This window comes from Chanos chanos, chromosome 9 (genome assembly GCF_902362185.1).
Source record: "Chanos chanos chromosome 9, fChaCha1.1, whole genome shotgun sequence".
Classification (NCBI taxonomy): domain Eukaryota; kingdom Metazoa; phylum Chordata; class Actinopteri; order Gonorynchiformes; family Chanidae; genus Chanos; species Chanos chanos.
In genome coordinates, this window is record NC_044503.1 from 38,397,255 (window position 1) to 38,420,545 (window position 23,291).

General features: G+C 41.6%; 1 protein-coding gene across 1 annotated transcript; it reads left to right on the forward strand.

The window, feature by feature from the left end:
* The first annotated feature begins 14,030 nt into the window (after positions 1 to 14,030).
* Positions 14,031 to 22,727, forward strand: LOC115821764 (C-X-C chemokine receptor type 3-like). Its single transcript, XM_030785558.1, has 3 exons — positions 14,031 to 14,151; positions 21,507 to 21,844; positions 22,041 to 22,727. The coding sequence occupies exons 1-3, from the start codon at positions 14,031 to 14,033 to the stop codon at positions 22,725 to 22,727; spliced, it is 1,146 nt and encodes a 381-aa protein (XP_030641418.1).
* Positions 22,728 to 23,291: the final 564 nt, after the last annotated feature.

Consider the following 23,291-nt stretch of genomic DNA (forward strand, 5'->3'; position numbering starts at 1 on the left):
GTTGTTCTTCCTCTGAGCTGCAGGAACAGTGAGGTTTGTGCTTAGGGGCCTTTCAGAGGTCACAGGCTGTAAAGCTGCAGTTCAGTGATGATGCAGTCATGCGCAGGCCAGATGATGTAATGCAGATGCATGGATAAATTATTCTTGTTTTTTTTAAGAGACAGACAAAAGTCTGATTTATGTTGGGTTTTTTTTTTTTGTTTTTTCAGTGTGAATGCGTGCAGGAGACGTTCATGTAAAATGAATGCCAGCTCACAAGAAGCTTGTGAACAACGGTTACTCATGAGCATTTGTGCATCTACGCAACTCTCCAATCCCTATACAGATGCAAACGACTTCCTCTCTCGTGTTTGTATTTAAAAACGGAAACACAAGAGAGGCACAGGAAAGAGGGAGAAAGACTGTGGTCTAATGACAGGTAATACATGAAGACATGACTGCCTTTAAAGGACAAAGGACTGTTTTCACACATACACATACACACACATGGACAGATACACTGTGTAATACTGGGGGTTTGCAGTGGAAAAGATCACTGGAAGTGTTTTAGTGAAGTCTCCTGCAGTGAACACTCCTGCATCTTTCTCATCATGGTAATGTATTCTCTCTGTTCTAACACACACAGACTGTCCTCTTAATGTGGTTAGTTTAACAGGTCTCTGTGTATTCTCTGTTCTACAACACACATGCTGTCCACTTACTGTTGGATAATTTAATGGGTCTCTGTATATTTCAGGGCGAAATATCTCTGCTCTAACACATTTAGAATGTCCACTTAATTCAGTCAATTTGAATAACTGTATGTATTTTCCACTTGTGTGCCCACTACTAATAAATAAGGTTCTTGTGTGGGTCAGTTCAGGGGCATTGGTGCAAAGTAGAAAAGAGTTTCATAAAACTTTGTAAAAAAATAAAAAACAGATGCAAGAAAGATAAAGGTTAGAGTCAGTTGAAAGGACAGTCAAAGCCATCTGCTTCTTTCGTTTTCTATCTTTGTCAGTTTCATCACTTTTTAGTTTCACTTTGATTCACTGTCTTTCCGTCAGATTGATCAAAGTTAACAGCAGTTTCATTACTCATTTACATAGCCAGTTGGTTTGAGAGTGTCATTCCAGACCATTCAAATGTTCTTTAACTACATTTACACTGACTGTGTGTCTTACATGAAAGACAGGATTCAGTTATCATACCTGTGATGATATTTCCTTTACAGAGCAGGGGGTCTAAAATGATGACCCTTCTTGTCCTGGGTCTCTGCATAAGTGTCTCTCTGAATGATGGTTTAGACAAGTTCAATTCAGAGCCTTGTATGCCTGCGAAAAATATTCACGCTTACGACACGTTTCTGAAGAGACATTTGCGTGATGATACGCCAACCACTCTGGACCAGAACGACTGGCAGAATTTCATAGAGCAAATTGGAACGTGTGACAGACGAAAGCAGTCTTTCCTGCCCTACAATCTCAGGGACCTGGTCCTGGCAGTGTGTTCAGAAGGGGGAAATAGACACGAGGAGAATCTGTGCATCAGCAAACCTCAGATCACCTTCACCACTGTTTACGTGGACACCGTCACTTGTTGCATCACAGACATCGTCCAAGAAACCAAACACATCATCCTGGCTTGTGACAAGATCAAGGGAGAGTGTTTGCCTGCCCATTTTCAGTCCAACCCAAAAGATGTGAAACCAGACAAGAACAAGCCAGACTGCATGACATCGCCATCATCAAAGTCCCCTGGCACCTACCAACAACGTCCAGTTCATGACGAGTTATAATGCTAAATCAAGTGTTATCATTTTAAGATTTTTTTAAGAATTACCTCAAGACATGAATTAAGATAATTACACTTTAATGATGGGTTTACGTTGATGGATTAAAATGATGTGTCTGTATTCTTTAGACCAGGTTTAATATTCTCACATAAAAACACTTAATTCACGTTTGTTTTGTGTGTTACATTGTCACTGTCACTGTAATCAAAAGATAATAAATGAAAAGAACTATAATAATAATAATGTAGCACCGCTGTGAGAGGCATAGTTTTATTTTTGTATACTGTTGTGTACAATGGCAAAATGCGGTAGAAGTGTGATTGCAATGTTTGAGTCATTTGCAACTGTTTTCATTTCATGTGTGTCCATCATAATGTCTTTAATAATGTTAGAATCTGCAAATGTTTTCATTTCATAAGTGCTGTTGAAATTTCCTACTCTTTTCATTTTAAAAGTGTGGGGGGGGAAACATGATAATGCTGTTAAAATATGCAAGGGTTTTCATTTTATAAGAGCTCATTACGATGTTCGTGGTACAGTTAAAACTAGTTCATTGGAGGACAAAATAAGGAAACAAGACGTGATTGGTTAAAACTGGCCTATCGTTTGACTGTGGCAATTTACATGGGCGTGTCTGGTTAATGAGAGAGTTCGAGAAGGTCTGAGGAAAAAAGGTTAGAGAGAGCGGAGAGAGAAAAATGAACGTAGAGAGAATGTTGAATTGTGTTGAATTAAACCCAAAAGTTTTCCAGAAGTTGCGAACGGCAAAGTGTGTCGTTTTGTCGTTTTTTTTCCCCAGTGTATATTTGTTTTCCGGGACAGTTTTGGTGTGGTTTTTTTTGCTTGGTGTTGGCGAAATTAGAAGAGTTTGAGTACTCTCCATTTTGTGGATTACTACAGTGGACACTGAGTTTTCCCGGACTTTGTCAAGGACGACTGTCATTGAGATTTCAGCGCGGATGGAGCAGCAAAGACAGCGTAGTCTACGTCACTCTTCAGCCGTGGAGGTCCTGCCGTACTTCTTTTGCAAACAGTCAAATGGTTTCAATGAGCACAAAATACGTGCCTTGGTCCACCATTTGGACATGCGCGCCAACTAAGAGGTACCCCAGACTGTCTTTGTATGTCAAAACCCGGGAATTTGATTTTATTTTTATGTCACCTAGTTGATTGTTTATTGTGTGAGTATATGTGTGTGCGTGTGTGTAACTTCTGTTGACTACTGATAGCGTGAGTGGCCAAATAAATGTCATTGTTGGTAAAGTTAGCTGATTTGTATGTGCATTGTGGCAAAGGGGTAAATGAACTGTAGGTTGTCGTTGTGCAAGTTACTCTAGTGGATTTATAACTAAAGTGTATATAACTGGTTTCATTTGTAGGACACAGTATTTACCGTTCGTATCTTTGATGGTTAACATCAAAGTGGGAGCTTGTATTTTTAATAGTGGATTAAGCAAGGGAGGTCATCCATCCAGCATAAATGATAGCCATTTCCATAGGTAACCCAGGCCTCTTAGACCCCCTCGGCAAGACTTTAACCCCTAGACATATATCCTGCCAGTGGATTCCATCTAAGCTCCTCCCTTGCTGTGTGTGTATAGTGTAGAGTGTTAGCGGGCCACAACACATATGTAACAACATATTTAAGACAATCAAAAATCAGCTTAGTGAGAGGGCCACAATAACAAAAAAAGAAATTAGAATAATGTGTCGTCTGAAATTCAGCATGGGATGCTCTCATGCTGCTGGTAAAATATACCACATAAAACTACAAATACATTACAATATACCACATAAAGCTACAAATACATTACAATATACCACATAAAACTACAAATACATTACAATATACCACATAAAACTACAAATACAGTACAATATACCACATAAAACTACAAATACATTACAATATACCACATAAAACTACAAATACATTACAATATACCACATAAAACTACAAATACATTACAATATACCACATAAAACTACAAATACATTACAATATACCCCATAAAACTACAAATACAGTACAGTATACCCCATAAAACTACAAATACAGTACAGTATACCACATAAAACTACAATTAAACTACAATATACCCCATAAAACTACAAATACAGTACAATATACCACATAAAACTACAAATACATTACAGTATACCACAGGCTGGTGGTATAAGGCCGGTACGGTCTTTCCTGCTCTACAGTCTCAGGGACCAGGCACTGTGTTCAGAAAGAGGGAAAAAAATGCACTAAGAGGATCGGTGTATCAGCAAACAGAACTTTACTTTTACCACTGTTCATCAAACATGTCGGGGAAGAGACCAAACGCATTATCCCGGCCTGTGGCGGTAAGCATTTGCCGATTCATTTTCAGTTGAATTCAAACAACATTGAGCCAGACCAGAATCATCCAAACTGTAACAGCGGACGTTCGACACACCGTTTTGTCTAGAGAAAGGTTAAGTCTGAGTCCTAGATTAAATCTGATTCTCACTGGAGAAAATCCTGTATTGTTAATGTTTAAATCCATGATTTTGTTTAATCTGTGTCTGTACCTATCTGTGAGGTTTTGACAGACCAAGACCCAATCGCAGACCCACTAGGTAAAATTAGATTCATTCAAAAAATCAGAAGGCAATCTCAAAAACAGTGTCCAGTCCAAGGTCAAGGCCAGAAATCAAGAGAGCGAACAATTCCAAGACGTGAGGCAAAGGCAGGTCAAAAAACAAGTTCAATCCAAGGTCAAATCCAGTGATCCACAGGGCAAACAAATCCAAATCGTAAGGCAAAGACAAGTCAAGGTTAACACGGTCAGAACTACAAATCACAGACAAACAGCAATACTCCCATCATCCTTGGTCACCCCTGGTTAGCCAAACATAACCCACACACATATACGGGAGCAGCAGTAGAATTTTGGATGATTTTGGATGATTGTACTTGGCCTCCCAGACGGCTGTTCCCCACTGCCTCGCGGCCAGACAGCTGAGTGATTATGCAGGCGACTTTTGCTCGTTCAGTGGGGAATGTAGAAGGTTGCAGCTCAAAAATAAGTGAACACTGAGAGAAAAAAGAACGGCAGGTGCCAGGCTCAGCCGCGTATCACAGGCGACTATGAACGTACGGCTTGATGCGGGAAACGTGAAAAGTGGGGTGAATGAGGCGAAGAGCAGTAGGGAGCTTGAGGCGGACTGCAGTGGGGGCTGATGACTCGAACAATGGGGAAGGGTCAGATGAACCCGAGGGGCTAGCTTGTGGGAATCTGCTCTGAGGGAAAGGTCTCGGGTGGACAGCCGCACATGCTGTCCACTGGCGATACAGTGGACCTAACCCCCAACTGCTCCGTCGGCACTGCAGCTGTGTGGCTGCCCACTGCTCCGGCTGTCTGTGCTCATTGTCTCCTTGTGTGTGTGTGTGTTGTTTGCTCACTACTCTCAGTGTGTGTGTGTGTGTGTGTCTTTACTGCTCTGGATGGGTTGCATTGCAGAGACCTAATTTCCCCTTGGGGATTAATAATGTATCTCCCTTTTCTTTTTTTTTTTTTTAACTTTTACACAGTTGATATTGATATTGAACACACTACTAGAGATACAAAACATCAGCTCCATTGAATCTCAGCTGAACTGTTGACTCACTGCTGCCCCCACAGACTGTCAATGTAAGTGCAACATCAAACTCAACATCAAACCACTGCTAGAAACGCGAAGGGCAAGAAAACCGCCTGAACTTTGTCGAGACCAGTTAACAGTGATCTGTTATGCATTCTATTCTAATGTATGACAAAGACACATTTAGGCTAGAGCTGGTCTGTGTTAATCAGAAGACAGTTTCTTTGTGTTTTCCAGATTAACACTGCATGTTACTTCTGTACATCCGTTAAATTAAGATTATTTCTGACTATTTCTGACAAATTACTGGCTGTTCTGGATTACAGAGTTTACCCACAGGCTGTGTGAGTCTGAATGCAACTGCTATCACCCCACAGACATCTGACCCTGAACACAGAGACCTCTCACCTCCTATGAGTGTTAATGAGGACAGAGTCCTCACAGCGTCTGTGAAATGTCACTCCTCCCCCTGCTCTTCTCTCAGTCTACAGAGAATCAAACAACACTCACTGTTAATCTAATACATACTGCGCAAATCTAATTAATGTGTGATGAATAAATGTGTATAGACATACATTTTCATTATTCATTTTGCTTCTGAGTACAAGGGGATCATAGTTTTATGACATAACCTTCAAAATGAGAAAAAGAGAGATATAAACAGGACTAAAGTTCAAAGAGAGGAGTGATCTAATGACAGCTGATACATGAAGACGCACACATACACACACACACACACACACATGCACACAAGTAAACACACACGAGTAAACACACACGATTTTGGCAAACAGTGCTTTCCAGAGGCTGCATGTCTTTCTTAGAAATGTCAACACATAATTTCTCAGATTCTCTCTCACAGTTTTGGTGTGGACAGTTTTTTGGGAAGGTGATAGTTTCTCATCACTAGCCATGTGTGTAGCTGGGTGTGGCTGTGAAAAGCTGATTGGGAGATGAGTGAATTTTCTGAGAATCAGGCGACAGAATGACAAACTCACACCACAGAATGTACAGTCTCAGCTCTACCCCTCTACAGGACAGTGTTCATCTATTTATTTATTTATCAAGATATTTACTACAGAATCTTATTAACTACAATCATACTTAATTCTGAGATTATTTGGAGTATTAAGGAGGAAGAGAGACTGAAAGAGAAATATCATAATATAGAAATAAACTGAAAAGATAAGTATTGTGTGTATCTGAAGTGTCTGCGTATGTTGTGGTGTATGAGTAAGATGTCTGCACTGTCACTGTATTTACTGTCTGTATCTTTTTGTGAAACCCCAGTTTAACGCTGCTGACTGCAGTGACATGGTCTGATCATCACACCTCAACCACAGAGGTTTTGGAGTAGTGTGAACTCACTCTAGTTCTAGAGACAAACCAGACACAGATGAGATGTTCTTACTGCCATTCTCAGTCTTTACAAAAATAAACAAAACACACACACAAACACACACACACACACACACACACGCCTTCAGTGTCTGGTTTGCATACAAAGCCCAGCGTGACAATGAGAGACACTGAGGAGACTGTATGTGTGGTAGCTGAGGTGTAAGGATCACACCCCACACATGAACACACAACAACAACACACACAGACACACACACACCCACATCAAGGCCACAACATACACACACACACATGCACATTCTCGCTCACAATCACCACAAAACACACACACACACACACACGATATCTATAAAAGCGTGAGTGCAACACTGGGGGTTTGCAGTGGTAAAGATTACTCTCAGTGTTTTACTCAGTGTTCTAGTGAACTCCTCTCCTGCATCTTTCTCATCATGGTAATGTATTCTCTCTGTTCTAATACACGCAGACTGTCCTCTTAATGTGGTTAATTTAACAGGTCTCTGTGCATTCTTTCTGATCTAATACACACAGACTGTCCTCATAATGTAGTTAATTTAACAGGTCTCTGTGTATTCTCTCTGTTCTAATACACACAGACTGTCCTCATAATGTAGTTAATTTAACATGTCTCTGTGCATTCTTTCTGATCTAATACACACAGACTGTCCTCTTAATGTAGTTAATTTAACAGGTCTCTGTGTATTCTCTCTGTTCTAATACACACAGACTGTCCTCATAATGTAGTTAATTTAACAGGTCTCTGTGTATTCTCTCTGTTCTAATACAAACAGACTGTCCTCATAATGTGGTTAATTTAACAGGTCTCTGTGTATTCTCTCACACATTCTGTTCTCTGTTATTCTGAACTTAATGTTTTATGCATTCTTGACTTACAACACTTGGCTAAGTAGTAATCTCTAATACTTTCTCACACTGATTTAGAGTGTGTATGAGGGAGAATTTTAAGTTGTGTCTAGCAGAGAGTGTAAGGTCTTGTTAAATTAAAAGTGTTTTTGTTACAAACAACAGAGATGCAGGACACAACCCAAATGCAAGACACAGACTCAGCGTTAGAATGAAGTGGAGTTTGTTTACTGTAGAGATGAAATAGAGGTAGTGGGGGTGAAGGCAGTGAGCAAAAGGAAGCTGTTGGCAGGAGAAGATGACAGATCAGAATTGAAAGTTTGGCTGGACGGACAGAACTGTGGGTGTGGCTGGAAGGTGAGGGGTGACAGAGACAGAACTGTGGGTGTGGCTGGAAGGCGAGGGGCGACAGAGACAGAACTGTGGGCGTGGCTGGAAGGCGAGGGGACAGAGACAGAACTGTGGGCGTGGCTGGAAGGTGAGGGGCGACAGAGTCAGAACTGTGGGCGTGGCTGGAAGGTGAGGGGCGACAGAGACAGAACTGTGGGTGTGGCTGGAAGGCGAGGGGCGACAGAGACAGAACTGTGGGTGTGGCTGGAAGGTGAGGGGTGACAGAGACAGAACTGTGGGTGTAGCTGGAAGGTGAGAGGTGACAGAGACAGAACTGTGGGCGTGGCTGGAAGGCGAGGGGCTACAGAGACAGAACTGTGGGCGTGGCTGGAAGGCGAGGGGCGACAGAGACAGAACTGTGGGCGTGGCTGGAAGGTGAGGGGCGACAGAGACAGAACTGTGGGCGTGGCTGGAAGGTGAGGGGCGACAGAGACAGAACTGTGGGTGTGGCTGGAAGGCGAGGGGCGACAGAGACAGAACTGTGGGCGTGGCTGGAAGGCGAGGGGCGACAGAGACAGAACTGTGGGTGTGGCTGGAAGGTGAGAGGTGACAGAGACAGAACTGTGGGCATGGCTGGAAGGCGAGGGGTGACAGAGACAGAACTGTGGGTGTGGCTGGAAGGCGAGGGGTGACAGAGACAGAACTGTGGGTGTGGCTGGAAGGTGAGGGGCGACAGAGACAGAACTGTGGGCGTGGCTGGAAGGCGAGGGGTGACAGAGACAGAACTGTGGGCGTGGCTGGAAGGCGAGGGGTGACAGAGACAGAACTGTGGGTGTGGCTGGAAGGCGAGGGGCGACAGAGACAGAACTGTGGGTGTGGCTGGAAGGCGAGGGGTGACAGAGACAGAACTGTGGGCGTGGCTGGAAGGTGAGGGGCGACAGAGACAGAACTGTGGGTGTGGCTGGAAGGTGAGGGGTGACAGAGACAGAACTGTGGGTGTGGCTGGAAGGCGAGGGGCGACAGAGACAGAACTGTGGGTGTGGCTGGAAGGTGAGGGGCGACAGAGACAGAACTGTGGGTGTGGCTGGAAGGTGAGGGGCGACAGAGACAGAACTGTGGGTGTGGCTGGAAGGCGAGGGGTGAGCTGGTGAAAAGGGGAGATGATCCTGAGTGTAAAGAGAGGAAGTTTAGTTCAGACATGAAACTTAACAAACCCATGAGCAGATGGAATTCAGAATTCAAATGGCTGAGAAACGAGCCCTACCACACAGGCTGAGCCAAAACCAGGGCTGAAATGCTGTTCAGTTGATGGTCCACAGGTGTGTAAACCGATCTGGAGAGAGAGAGTGGAGTGCCACGCCCACAACACAGACACACGACAAACACAGAGAAGAATGAAATGACAGGGGGAACACAGGAGACACAGAGGAGAAAGGAAAACACTAGAAACAAAAAGACGAGATTTAGAACACGGCCGTAACCGTGACAGTTATGGTCTCACCCTTAATTATGCCTGACAAAACATTTAGAATAGAAACATGTAAGATTGTGAGCGTGTGTATGAATCAGAAACATCTGTCCCCTCTCTCTCTCTCTCATTCACTCACACACACATACACAGACACTCACACACATGCACATGCACAGACATCATGCACACAGACAGTAAATTTAATCTAAGCGTAAGTTTAATCTTATCTGTGTTAATTCATCCTTTTCTACAGAGATCTGCAATGCTGTCTGTCATGGTCCTGACTCTCTGTGTTTGTTTCTCTGTGAATGCCATTCCAAACCAGCCTTGTACAAGTTCAAAAGGTCCCCCTTATAAGTACTTCTTGAGGAGGCATGTACAAGAAGAGGCACCTACTAACACCACTGACCAGAACAGATGGCAAGAATACATAGAGAAATATCAGGAAAACTGCTCATCAAAATATCAGTCTTTTCTGCCTTATGGACAATTATACCAAATCAGAGAGGTCTGCACAGCAGAGGGGGGTAAGATTATCGAGGGGAACTTATGCATCAGCAATGGTACGTTCACTTTCATCACTGTTGAGTTTGAAAGGAAAGGCTCTTGTCAAATTAGAAACGTGAAAAAAGAACAAGAGCGACACCTCGTTCTGGCATGTAACAAAGACAGAAATGAAAACAGGTGCCTGCCGGTCCATTTTAACGGCAGTCAGGCAGCTGTGGGTAATTATACAAAAGCATGTCAGGCACCCGTGTCTGGCTCAACCATGATTTATTCAGTTTACTTACCTGTCACCTGCGCTGTGTTATCTTACCTGTCTATCATTTTCCTTCCATGAGAAAACCTTAATGTCCTTATTCTGCTCCTCCTGTCAGCTGTGAGCTGTTAATGGTAAAAACATCTGCTCATTGTGTCACTGCTGTAACTTCTCTTTGCATAATCACAAATAAAACTGTTGCCTAGCAAAGCATAACATCTGTACAGGTTTTACTGTGTTTCACATGTGTTTAAAGTGAAATGAGTGCTTGAAGATAAACATTTTTGGGGAGATAAACCAAGCAATCCTGCAGAACAGACTGGATTTTGCTGACTGGAGAAATCAGTAACTGTAAAAAAGAAAAGAAAAAAAAAAAGAAAAGAAAAAAAAAGCCATGTGTGGTCTTTCCCACTCTGTGAACACACACCGCAGACACTGGCTTTGTGTCCAGTTCCACACACAAACAGGTACTGTTACAACAGGTGCATCTGAAATTACATTTCAAATGTGTAATGTAATTCATTTGTCATGTAAGAGAAAATACCTCCCCCTTGTGGCCTCTTTTGGGATGGCAACTAGTGACTTGGAACAGAGCTGTTTGACTTAGATGCAGGAGGTGTTTGAGGAGGGGTTGGGAAATTCAGTCTGGAACTTCAGTGTAACAAAAAATTGACAAAGGTACCTTGCTGAATTATTTCGATTTACAATTTATGGCCAGTTAAGTTCAATTTCACATCAATCGCAGTTTAAAGGATCTGATTTGCTCATTTCAAAAAAGATAATAATGATACAATAAGTAAAAATGATATAAAAAGATGATGATCATGAAGTGACAGACCCAAAGCAAAGCCTGATTGACAGTGACACTCATCTGGTTCTATGCTATGCTGTTCTGCTGGCACCACATAACTGTGTTCTGTTTGTAGTTATGTGGTGCCCTCTAGTGACTTCAGAGGACAGAGAACTCTAGTCTATGACAAAGGACTTTCTCTGGACATGTAACAAGGTTCACGCTCAGGAATATGAAGGGGTCAGGTCTAAACTCCACCTTCTGATGGAGTTAGATGAACCTGACGAGGTGGACCCCTTAAACAGAGTCCCTAAACCCAGTAGGTCAAATAACAAAACAAAACAAACAAAAGGCCAACGCTGAACAACAAAAGACAACCAAAGCAGCACCTCAGAACACAAGAGTTAACAAAACACACTAATTAACACGTGTACTAAACACAAAAGTCTATGTCGCCCTCTGGTGACCAGTAGGGGAAACAGCAGTCAAAACCCATACAGGAGATTCTGCTGTTGTTAACTGTGGGCTGCTTCAGTTAAATTCTTCCCTGTTCTTTAGAATTGAACATTGTTCACTGTCCTCTGCATGTCAATCTTAACATGATGTCACAGATCTCTCCTCATCGCTTTTACAGTTTTCTCTTCGCAAGTAGTAACTGACTCTTAGTAATCATGGATACCTCTGTCTAAGACACCATTATAGGGTTATATGTGTTATAAATATGAGTGGAGACTGTGGAATCGGTGGGATGACAGGTTAATAACTGTGTGGGTGGGACAGCCTCTGTTTCATTTCTCTATAATGACAAAAGGTCTGGGACACCACACTGCTGTCCACTGAACACTGAATCGCAGGGCAAGTGAGTGTAAATATTCTAGCATTGTTATTGTTACTCAGTCACTAGCTGCTGATTCTGACGGTTGACAGGGGAACTACGCGATTCTGAGAAAAGAATAATTCAATAATTCAATGTCTCTCCAACGTCTCTCCAACAGTCTTACGATGTGATGTAATAGTTATACTAACTGTATAGTGGGAAAACAAGACAGCAATCCCAAAGTAGCGACTATGCTGTCTTGTGTATTATTTTAAATAGCTGTTTTATACAATTATTTAAAGGTGACAGCTATTTTTTCTGCCATAGCAGTAAAAATGAATACCTTATCTTCGATTATATAAAAACATCAGCCTGAACACCTCAAGCAAACTCACTGCTGTCACTGAAGGTGCAATATCAACACATTTACCTCAGCTGGGGACAGTCAGAGTTGGTATAAAATGTGAAATTTCAGTAGATTTAGCACAGATATCTGCTCTGATATAAGAGAATAATATATTTTGGACAGAGCTGAACTGTGATCCTTTTAACAACCTGCTTTGCAGATTAATATTGAAGTTAATCTTTTCTGCTATCCATAATAAGACTGCATGTTAGGCTGCAGTATATCTTTTAGACTATGTCCTTCAGATTAAGGTAGACTATTTCTGACAAATTACAGACTGTTCTGGATTACAGAGTTTACTCGCAGGCTGTGTGAGTCTGAGTGAAGCTGCAGGTCTCACCACAGACATCTGACCCTGAACACAGAGACCTCTCACCTCCTATGAGTGTTAATGGGGACAGAGTCCTCACAGCGTCTGTGAAATGTCACTCCTCCCCCTGCTCTTCTCTCAGTCTACAGAGAATCAAACAACACTCACTACTGATCTAATACATACTGCCCAACCTTAATGAATATGGGATCATAAATCTGTCTTGAGATTTTCTCCTTACACATGTATCATCCATTCAGGTAAAATCACACTGTTAAACAACAATGTTAGTTGGTTGAATCATGTGACCAGAACATTGTGCTGTTTTAAGAGGACATTTCACCACAGCATGTGTCACCAGTTTTTAACCCATGAGATGGTGATGTAACAGAACTCCAGCCCAGTGGCTCATTGTGTCAGAAACGTGAAAGGTGGGAGGAGTCAGACGTTTGAAAAGGAAAATGACGAACAAGCATCCACTCATGAGTATACATGGTTATACAAAAATTCACAAACTCTTAAACAGCATTACAGCAGTAATGTATGATCTGTTGTAAAACGATGACACTGTGACTAAAGATCTATGACTAGACTGACTGTGGTGTTGTTTTTCCTCTGTGCTACAGGAAGAGTGAGGTTTGTGGTTGGGGGCCTGTCAGTGGTCTCAGGCTGTGAAGCTGCAGTTCAGCGGAACGCATGCACAGGCCAGATGATAAAATACCTGGACAAACTCGTGTTTTAAAAGAGATAGACAGAGGTCTGATTTTCATTCTCATGTGAATGCACTCATGAGTCATTCGTGGGATATTAACACCGGCTCATGACTGGTTTGTGAAAAACGGTTACTCTGTGCAATCATCTAACTCATGTGCACATACAAACTACTAACTAACAATACCAAGAAAAACCCACAAGAGAGGAAGAGGAAATAAAGAGAGAGTGGTCGTCTAATGACAGCTGATATATGAAGACATGACTGCCTTAAAAGGACAAATAAGTGTTTTCACAAACACACACACACACACAGACACACACACACACACACACACAATGTCTATAAAACCACAGGTGTAGCGCTGGGGGGTTGGTAGTGATAAAGATTATTAAGTGTTGTGGTGAACTCCGCTCCTCTGATCAAGGTAACTTAATCTCTCTGTTCTAATACACACAGGCTGTCCTCTTAATGTTGTACATTTAACAGGTCTCTATGTATTCTCTCTGCTCTAACACAGAGACTGTCCTTCTAATACAGTTAATTTAACAGGTCTCTGTGTATTATCTCTCAACTAATACACACAGATTGTCCTCTTAATGTGGCAAATTTAACAGGTCTCTGTGTATGTCAGAGTGTATTCTCACTCCTCTAATACAAACAGGTCTCTGTGCATGATCATAACCCACAGCACATCTGTGAATGATACCAGAGTAGGAACACACAATTCTTAGAGACTGCTCTGCTGGAAAATCTTTAAATGGATCTTGTACTGGTCTGACTTTACCCTGTTTTTGTTACTTGTGATGGCTTGGAACAGTTACAGTAGAGCAGAATTGTCAGAATGTAGCCCTGGTGAGCCAAGGTCCTGCTGCCTCTTGTTTTCATCTCTTGACAAGAGGCTGATTTTTTGCCTGGAAAACGTGTGTGTGTGATCATCAGCTAATCAGGGACTGCATTTAGTTGGTTGATAATAGAAGCACCAGTGGCTTTGACACCCCCCCCCCTCCCGGGCTGCAGTCTGACAACCCTGCAGTAGACCTATACATCTGTCTAACCCACAGTCTGTGGTGGTTGGTGATAACACAAAAATCAATTATTGTATATTACAGACTCCAAAGACAGGAGAAATAAACAGTTAATTAGACTGGTTCAGAAAAAAAAAAACATCTTATTGAGATTTGAGTTCTGCCAGTCAATTCATTGTTCATATTCTTATTGTCTTATGACTACCACACCACCAGGTGACTGTTAAGTATTTCAGACAGAACAGAATTCTTACCAGTAGTAGATGAATAAATGGATAAAGACTTTTGTAGAAACACTTTAATAAGAAGACAGTTTGACATGAGGACCATAGCCAACCTCTAATCACACACTGCTCTACTGCACAGCAACCATTTCATCTCAGTCCTGTTTAGCGAGTAACGACAAATAATGAACTCATTTATTTAATCAACTCATTTATTTAAATCTATGTTCTCTAGGAGATCAAGGATATGTAATTAACTAAATTATTTAAAATTACACCATCAGTGCCAGCTCAAAAGAATCCAGGTGTCCAACACATTTGACTTTTTTTTGGCAGGGTATGGCGTAAATCATAAAAATGTAGCAAAAAGGAAACAAGAACCATGAAAAAAAAATCCCACTGTTGTTTTATGGTGAGTTGCTTTATGGTGTTTTTTTTTTTTGTCTTTGCAGCCCACTGACATCTAGGATGTTGGCACTAACTCTTCTGTCTGTGTGTCTGGGTCTGTGTTTGACTCTGGATGACGTCAGTGATCAGCCCTGCGAGCGTAAACGGAATGAAGGCGCCTATGACACTTTTGCACAGAGGCATTTACAGCAGAACCCCCCGGCCACTCTCGACTTCAACCAATGGAAGATCTTCATAAAACGAATGAAAGCCTGTGGCAGACCAGTGCAGTCTTTCCTGCCCCATGACCACACGGAGCAGGTCAAGGCAGTGTGTTCAGCATCAGGGGGAAAGATATACAAGAAGCAAGAAAACAAAACCAGAGGAAATCTATGCATCAGCAAGCGGCCGTTCACCTTCATCACCGTCCGTGTTAATACGACCTTATGCGATGTCATGACCGTGTGCAGGGAAACCAAACACATTATTCTGGGATGTGATAAGATTGACAAACGGTGCTTGCCTGTGCATTTCGAGCCAAACTGGCGCAACGATAAACCCGAGGAAAATGACCCAAATTGCAAATAACCAAACGGAATTGATTAATTAATCCATAAATCAGTAATGTAATGGAAATTGCTCTCTGCATCTAATTTCTGTGGCCTGCATTGTTTAAAAATGGCTCAGTGTTTTCGCTTTTCTCTTTCTTGAGAGCCTTGTGTGTGAAAACACAGGTCATGTGTGAAAACACATTATTAAGTACATGGCTGATAGTAGACACCAATCCTCAAGTGGCTACTGTGCTGTCTCATGCATTATTTTAAAATGGTATCGTACAGTTATTTAAACATTTTTTGCCACTATGTAAAAATGAATACTTCTGTAGGAACAGGATATAGAAGATTTCATTCACTCAGTGTTGTCTCAGGTATATGCTATAGAGTTGATTCATATTATTAGATAAGATATGCTGTTAAATATGCTCAGCTACATTTCTTAGTGTTTATTCCCTGACTGCACAAAAATAAAAGGCATTGAACATAGTCCAAAGCAGCCATGGTACAAGCTTCATCAGACAATCAGATTCTGCTCTATTTTTTAAACACAGGAGACACCGTCTCATTCTGGAAAATTCTTGACTCATGATTGAGTCAGGGGTTACAATAATCTCAAACAAACTTGTGTGTGGAAAAAGAGAGATGTCTTATAAAGGAAGTTTTAGAGGGAAATCGGTTTTGGCCTCCTGTGGTTTAGGCTTATGGTTTAGGCTTCTTGGTACCCTTTTCGGCCTTGTTGCAGTCTCGACGAAATTTCTCTCTCCTTTTAAAAGTATATACTCCAATGTGTGTTGCTTTGGAGCAGCCTTTGTATGTGTTACCTGAGTGATTTCACTGTATTTCGCTGAGTGTTTATTTTTTTAGGTGCCGTATCAGAGCGGTAGTAGCCTACTGAACGCAGCTCTACGTCACTACAGCCTCGCGAAATGCTCGCATTGCAAACATTAGCCTACAACTGGCTACTGGACTGCTATCGTCTCCCAGTTTAAAACATATCCGCACTGCAGGCATTTTAGCCGCGTCCTGCCACAAGTCATGTTCTCCAATTACAAAACCCATGTGACAGTGGGCGTAAAACAAAGGATCGGGCTTAAGGTCGTAAAGCTCAGTAAAGCAGATACCAATCAGTTAAAAAATGCCTTGATCCGCCCCGATACTGATCTTTGTGCTCGGATGAGGACATTCCTAGTTTTTACTCTTAAAAAAAAGACTGTGTGTGTGTGTGTGTGTATTTGTGTAATGCCGTGTTCATCCCGTTGCTGCCAGTTAGTGATGCAGAACTGACACTGTGTCTGAAATAAAACGTAGAGTCACCGGCAGGTAAGCAAAGCAAAAAATAAAAGTTATACAAGACATCGGTCCCATTGACTCTCAGCCAAACTACTGACTCACTGCTGCCCCCGCAGGCTGTCAGTGTAAGTGCAAAATTAATTTCTCTACCGTTGCTAGAAACGGCGAGGGCAAGAAAACCATCTGAACTTTGTGGAGACTAGTTAACAGTGGTCCGTTATGAATTCTATTCTAATGTCACACAAGGACACTTTTAGGCCAGAGCCAGTCTGTTTTAATCAGGAGACTGTGTCTTTGTGTTATCCAGATTACAAATGTATGTTACCTCTATTTGTCTGTTACATTGTGCCCTGCAGATTAAGGTAGATTATTATGGACAAATTACCACCTGTTCAAGATTACAGATTTTACTCACAGGCTGTGTGAGTCTGAATGAAGCTGCAGATCTCAGCACAGACATCTGTGAGTCCTCACAGCGTCTGTGAAATGTCACTCCTCCCCCTGCTCTTCTCTCAGTCTACAGAGAATCAAACAACACTTACTACTGATCTAATACATACTGCCCAACTCTAATTAATGTGTGATGATAAATGTGTATAGACATACATTTCCATTATACATTTATTTTCTGATCAAAAGGGGATCATAGTTTTATGACATAACCTTCAGAATGACAAAAAAAACCAAACAAACAAACAAAAAAAAACGAGATATAAACAGGACTAAAGTTCATGACCTTTTAAACTCACTGACTTTTTTTTTAAAAGATGCGTCTCAGCAGTAATTTACTGTCTGTTTTCAGATGATGACTCTGTGATTAAAGAGCTGAGATGAGGTCGACTGGGGCCTGTGTCTCTATTACATGTAAATGTAATGTAAAATGTAAATCTCCGTGAGTGCACACACCATGAACAGTGAATTTGTCTCTGCATTTAACCCATCCAACACACCAGTAGTGAACACACACAACAGACACAGGAGCAGTGGGCAGGATTCCTTTGCGCCCGGGGAGCATTAGGGTTAAGTTGCTCAAGGGCACACAGCCGTGGGTGTTGGGCCTGGGAATCAAACTGGCAACCCTCCAGTCACGAACCCGGTTCTCTAACCTTTAGACTGCGGCAGCCCCATGCATTCATGTCATATTAAAATCAGCGTCGCAATCTAAATATGCAACCCATATACACACACTAAGTACTGACTAAGAAAAAACACGAGAAAAAACACGAGAGGAAGAGAAAAAAAAAGAGTGAAGAGGCCTAAAGACAGTTGATACATGAAGACGTGACTGCCTTAAAAGGAATGTTTTCAAACACACACACACACAAACAAACACAGAACGCCATCACAATCAGGGGTGTGCGACATGTATCGTCTGCGATAATATCGTAATTGTCGTTTTAACAATGTGTGAGCTGACATTATTGAGTATGTCACTCACTTTGTGACAACCAATCAAAACACGCCTTGAGAGTCCATGTATAGAGTGCATCATTTAGCCTAGAAGGATAGTAAGACAGACTAGTGTACATGTGCATTGAGAATCAATGCAGTGTGCAGCATACATGGTCACCACACCACAAGTTATGACTGATTTCAGCATTTTTGTATTGTTTTTATTTGAATGCTATTTGAATGTTTTACGTAAACAAATAAGACCTGGTTTCCTTAAATATGTTGTTTCCACTGACATCATTAGTTAGTAACAATTAATATCCTATTATTCTATGGTTCCTCAGAATGCTGCAGAAAGTTTCACTGAATTGAATGGGCCATTTATACATTTGGAGGTCTGATATTTCTTGATAATGGCCACTGACAAAAAAATTAATGACCACTATCATTGGTTCTGTGCTTTTGATTCACATCTTTCATATCATTCCACAAGTAGTCCGGTCACTTATCGCAACAGAAATTCATGGTTATTTCAATGAATGGGGACATCAACTTCAGCTTCTCCCGAAATGTGCCATTCATTGTCTCAAACTGCACCATTTATGGAAACATTCAATTTAATATAAATAAACATGCTTAGCCTATTAATCTGCTACAAGCTGACGAGTCTATAGGTAGCCTAACACGTTGCTATGCAACACCTGCAACTTCTAAGTTCTGTTTGCTAGAGGGACTGTTTTTCTCAGCGGAAGCCATGAAACGGCAATAAAATCATTAAAATGAAATATTGTGTGAAGTTTCTTCATTTTCATCATTTTGGCAAGTAACCGTATAATAAGCAGGATAATGTATAGTCTGACGGTCATTATCGAAAAACAAATCGCTTTGGGACGATAAAAGACCTCTCTACTGCGCGTCAGGGTTCTGTTCATCCTGTCGGTATTAATTTTTGATAATGACTGGCAGACTATACATGATCCTTTACTTAACAAGAGCAAGCAAGTACAATATAAGACTTTTACAAACACATTTTTGAAGGATGCAAAATATTGTCCACTTATCGTTATCAACAGTAAACACACACGAGTAAACATGTACAAACACACCCACCAACACATACACACACACACACACGAGTAAACACACATGAATAAACACACATATATAGATGCGCACACACTCACATACACAAAATGAAAAGGACTTCATAATGAAAGAGTAGTAAGGAATAAAATGAGAACAGAATTTCAGATTCTATCACATGATCATTTGACAAACAATGCCTTCAAAAGGCTGCATGTCCTTCCTCGAAGTGTCAGTAAATCATCCCTCAGATTACAGCTCACTGCTTTGGTGTGGGCACTATTTTTGGGTAGGTGATAGTTTCGCATCACATGCCATGTGTGTAGCTGGGTGTGGCTGTGAAAAGCTGATTGGGAAATGAGTGAATTTTGTGAGAATCAGGCGACAGAATGACAAACTCACACCACAGCATGTACAATCTCAGCTCTACCCCTCTATAGGACAGCGTTCATCTATTTATTTATTTAGTGAGATATTTACTACAGAATCTTACTACTTAATCTTACTAACTATAATCATAATCAATTCTTACTAACTATAATCATACTTAATTATTACTAACTATAATCATACTTAATTCTGAGATTATTGTGTTAAGTGTTAAGGAGGAAGAGAGACTGAAAGAGAAATATCATAACATAGAAATGAACTGAAAAGATAAGCTGAAGTGGTTGTATATGTTGTGGTGTATGAGTAAGATGTCTGTGCTGGTCACTGTCTTTCTGCAAAACCCCAGTTTAATGCTGCTGTCTGCAGTGACATGGTCTGATCTTCACACCTCAACCACAGTGAAGATCTTAAATTTGACTAAAGGACTGGAGCTTTTGGAGTAGTGTGAACTGACTCTAGTTCTGGGGACAAACCAGACACAGATGAGATGTTCTTACTGTCATTCTCAGTCTCAAAGAAAAAATAATTAACAAAACGAAAGACATTCGTTCAATGTCTGGTTTGCACACAAAGCCCAGAGTGACAGTGAAAGATACTGAGAAGATAGAGTGTGTGTGAGCTAAGTTGTAAGGATCACACACTCACACACACTGACACACATACACACACACACACACACAGACATGCAGACACACACACACACACACACACGATATCTATAAAAGCGTGAGTGCAACACTGGGGGTTTGCAGTGGTAAAGATTACTCAGTGTTTTACTCAGTGCTGTAGTGAACTCCCCTTCTGCATCTCTCTCATCATGGTAATGTATTCTCTCTGATCTAATGCACACAGACAGTCCTCTTAATGTGGTTAATTTAGCAGGTCTCTATTGCATTTCAGAGTGTGTTCTCTCTGATTTTATACACACAAACTGTCCTCTTAATGTAGTTAATTTAATAGCTCTATGCGTGTTATCTCTGATCTAATACACACATTCTGTCCTCTGTTATTCTGAAATTATCGGCAAAGGGGATCTTTGTACTGGTTAGACATTGAGCTATTCCATCTTTTTGAACCATTTTGTTTGTACAAGTACAGTAATTATATTGTTAAATGAATCAATGCATTTTTTCAAAAATCTCTGTCTGAATCCAGGAAACAGAATTATCTTAAACAAGCTGCAGATTTGGGATTGATTCACCCTGCTTGTCTTACTTGTGATGACTTGGAACAGTTACGGTAGAGCAGAATTGTCAGAATGTAGTCCTGATGGACCAAAGTCTTGTAGCTTCCTGTTGTTATCTCTTGGTAACAGGCTGATTTTTTATCTGAAAAACATGTGTGTGTGTGTGTGTGTGTGTGTGTGTTCTTCAGCCAATCATAGACTGCATTTAGTTGGTTGACAAGAAAAGCAACAGCACCTTAGACCCCACAGGACTGCAGTCTTGACACCCCTGCAGTAGAGCTATACATCTTTCTATCCTACAGTCTATGGTGGTCGGAGATAACAAATTCAGTTAACCCCCGGGAGTCTCTGAGGGTATTTTCAGACACAATGATTTTGACATGCTCTGATATTGTTGTCAATTCACCTATGACCAAACATGTCTCCCTTTGGAGTATCTCTCATTGTACATGGTGTTATGAAAATATAACATTGTAGGGAAATTATTCCACATTAATGAATAGAGGAACTGAAGGAAGCTAATTCTCCAATCTGTCTTCACTGAGTGAATTACTCAGAGAGTGAAGTTCAGCCAGTCACATGCACCTGGCAGATAACTTCTGCCAAAGGTCAGCACTGTCCTATATTGTGTATATCCAAAACTGTACAGTATATCTGTACTGTTATTTGAGTGAGAATGACTTGTGCAACTACTAAATGAATGAACTGACTGACTTTCAGGAATTAGACTCTACATTCATCCTAGATTATTCGGGAGACTACAACTACAGCTATGACCACAAAGGCGAAAGCAACTGCTGTGAAGGGTTGGCGTGTGACCAGTTGAGCAGTATACGATTTGAGGGAATCCTTATCCCCACCCTGTACTCTCTGGCGTTGGTTCTGGGGTTGCTGGGTAACGGGCTGGTCCTGGCCATTCTGTGGCAGAAGAAGCGGAGCTGGAGTGTGACAGACACCTTCGTTATGCACCTGGGTGTGGCCGACACTCTGCTGCTGCTAACGCTGCCCTTCTGGGCTGTGGAGGTAACTCAGGGGTGGATCTTCAAAACAGCATTCTGCAAACTTAGTGGAGCTCTATTTAAGGTAAGAGAAAGAAGTCATCTGAATTGAGGTCCAGAGATCAGGTGCTGAGTTTTACTCTGAGAAAGGTTTGGTTCTGGTTTGGTTTTGGTAGTGGAGTTTGAGAGTTTAAGTTCCTTCTCATAACAGTGGAAAAACTCTGATGACATGCCTTTAAAAACACTCTACCATTTCTCTGTTTCTGTTTTTTACTCCCCAGATCAACTTTTACTGTGGCATTTTCCTGCTGGCTTGCATCAGCCTGGACTGCTACCTGTCCATCGTCCACGCCGTGCAGATCTACTCATGTGCAAAGCTCTGGGTGGTTCAGAGCAGCTGTGTGGCTGTCTGGCTTTTCTCCCTCCTTCTGTCCATCCCTGATTGGCTGTATTTGGAGGCACAGAGGGACATAAGGCGGGATAACAGAGTGGAATGCACCTACCACTATCCAGCACCCGAGTGGCGTCAGGCTTTCCGTCTGCTCCACCATGTGCTGGGCTTCCTTCTGCCAGCTGTGATAATGTTGTTCTGCTACTCTTGCATCCTCCTGCGACTGCAGCGCAGTTCCCAGGGCCTGCAGGGGGCTGTGAGGGTGTTCCTGGCTGTGGTGCTGGCCTTCTTCATCTGCTGGACGCCTTACAACATCACCCTCATGGTGGATACCTTCCATAGCAATGGATGGAGCCTAAATACACATGGGTCCTGTGACAGCACTGAGGCCTTGGATGTTTCACTTGCTGCCACACATACACTGGGCCTCCTCCACTGCTGTGTTAATCCTATACTTTATGCTTTTGTGAATGTGAAGTTTTGGCGCTACCTAGTGCAAATGTTGAGATCACTTGGCTCCAGACTGACGGGTCGTGGAGTGCCTGTGTCTGAATTTGGAGACACTTCTGTCTTCTAAACAAACATCTGCCTTCTAGAACTAAACTTCATCTTCTAAAACCCATATTTACCTTCGAATTCTCACATCCACCTTCAAGAATGCTTGACACTTCTTTGCTATCTATACATCTGTTGCCTACGCACCATCTTTAACACACTTCTCAGCAGTCTACCTAATAGAAAACATATCTTCCTTCAAGAACACATCAGCCAGAGCTATCTTCTAGAGCATCTCAAAAATGTGTCATCTTGAACACAGACTGCTGGCCTCTTGAGATATCCTGTGCGTCTTTTACTTTTAAGAAAACATTTAACTTGTTGTAAATGCTTGGAGGCTTAGAGACTGGCATGATGTGTGTTGAGTAGTCAGATGGAATGATGCCGATGTGTCTGTACATGCAATCTCAATGTGTGTACCCAGTTGAGTCACTGACAGGTGAACACATAGCAATGCAATTTTAATCAGCATTTTACATGTTTAAATCAGCATTTTATATGTTGTTTATCTTTGTTTCATATTAGAACGCTTTAATGTGTTTCTATTTTATATAGCTGGGTCAGTTGTGACTATACACGTATGTTA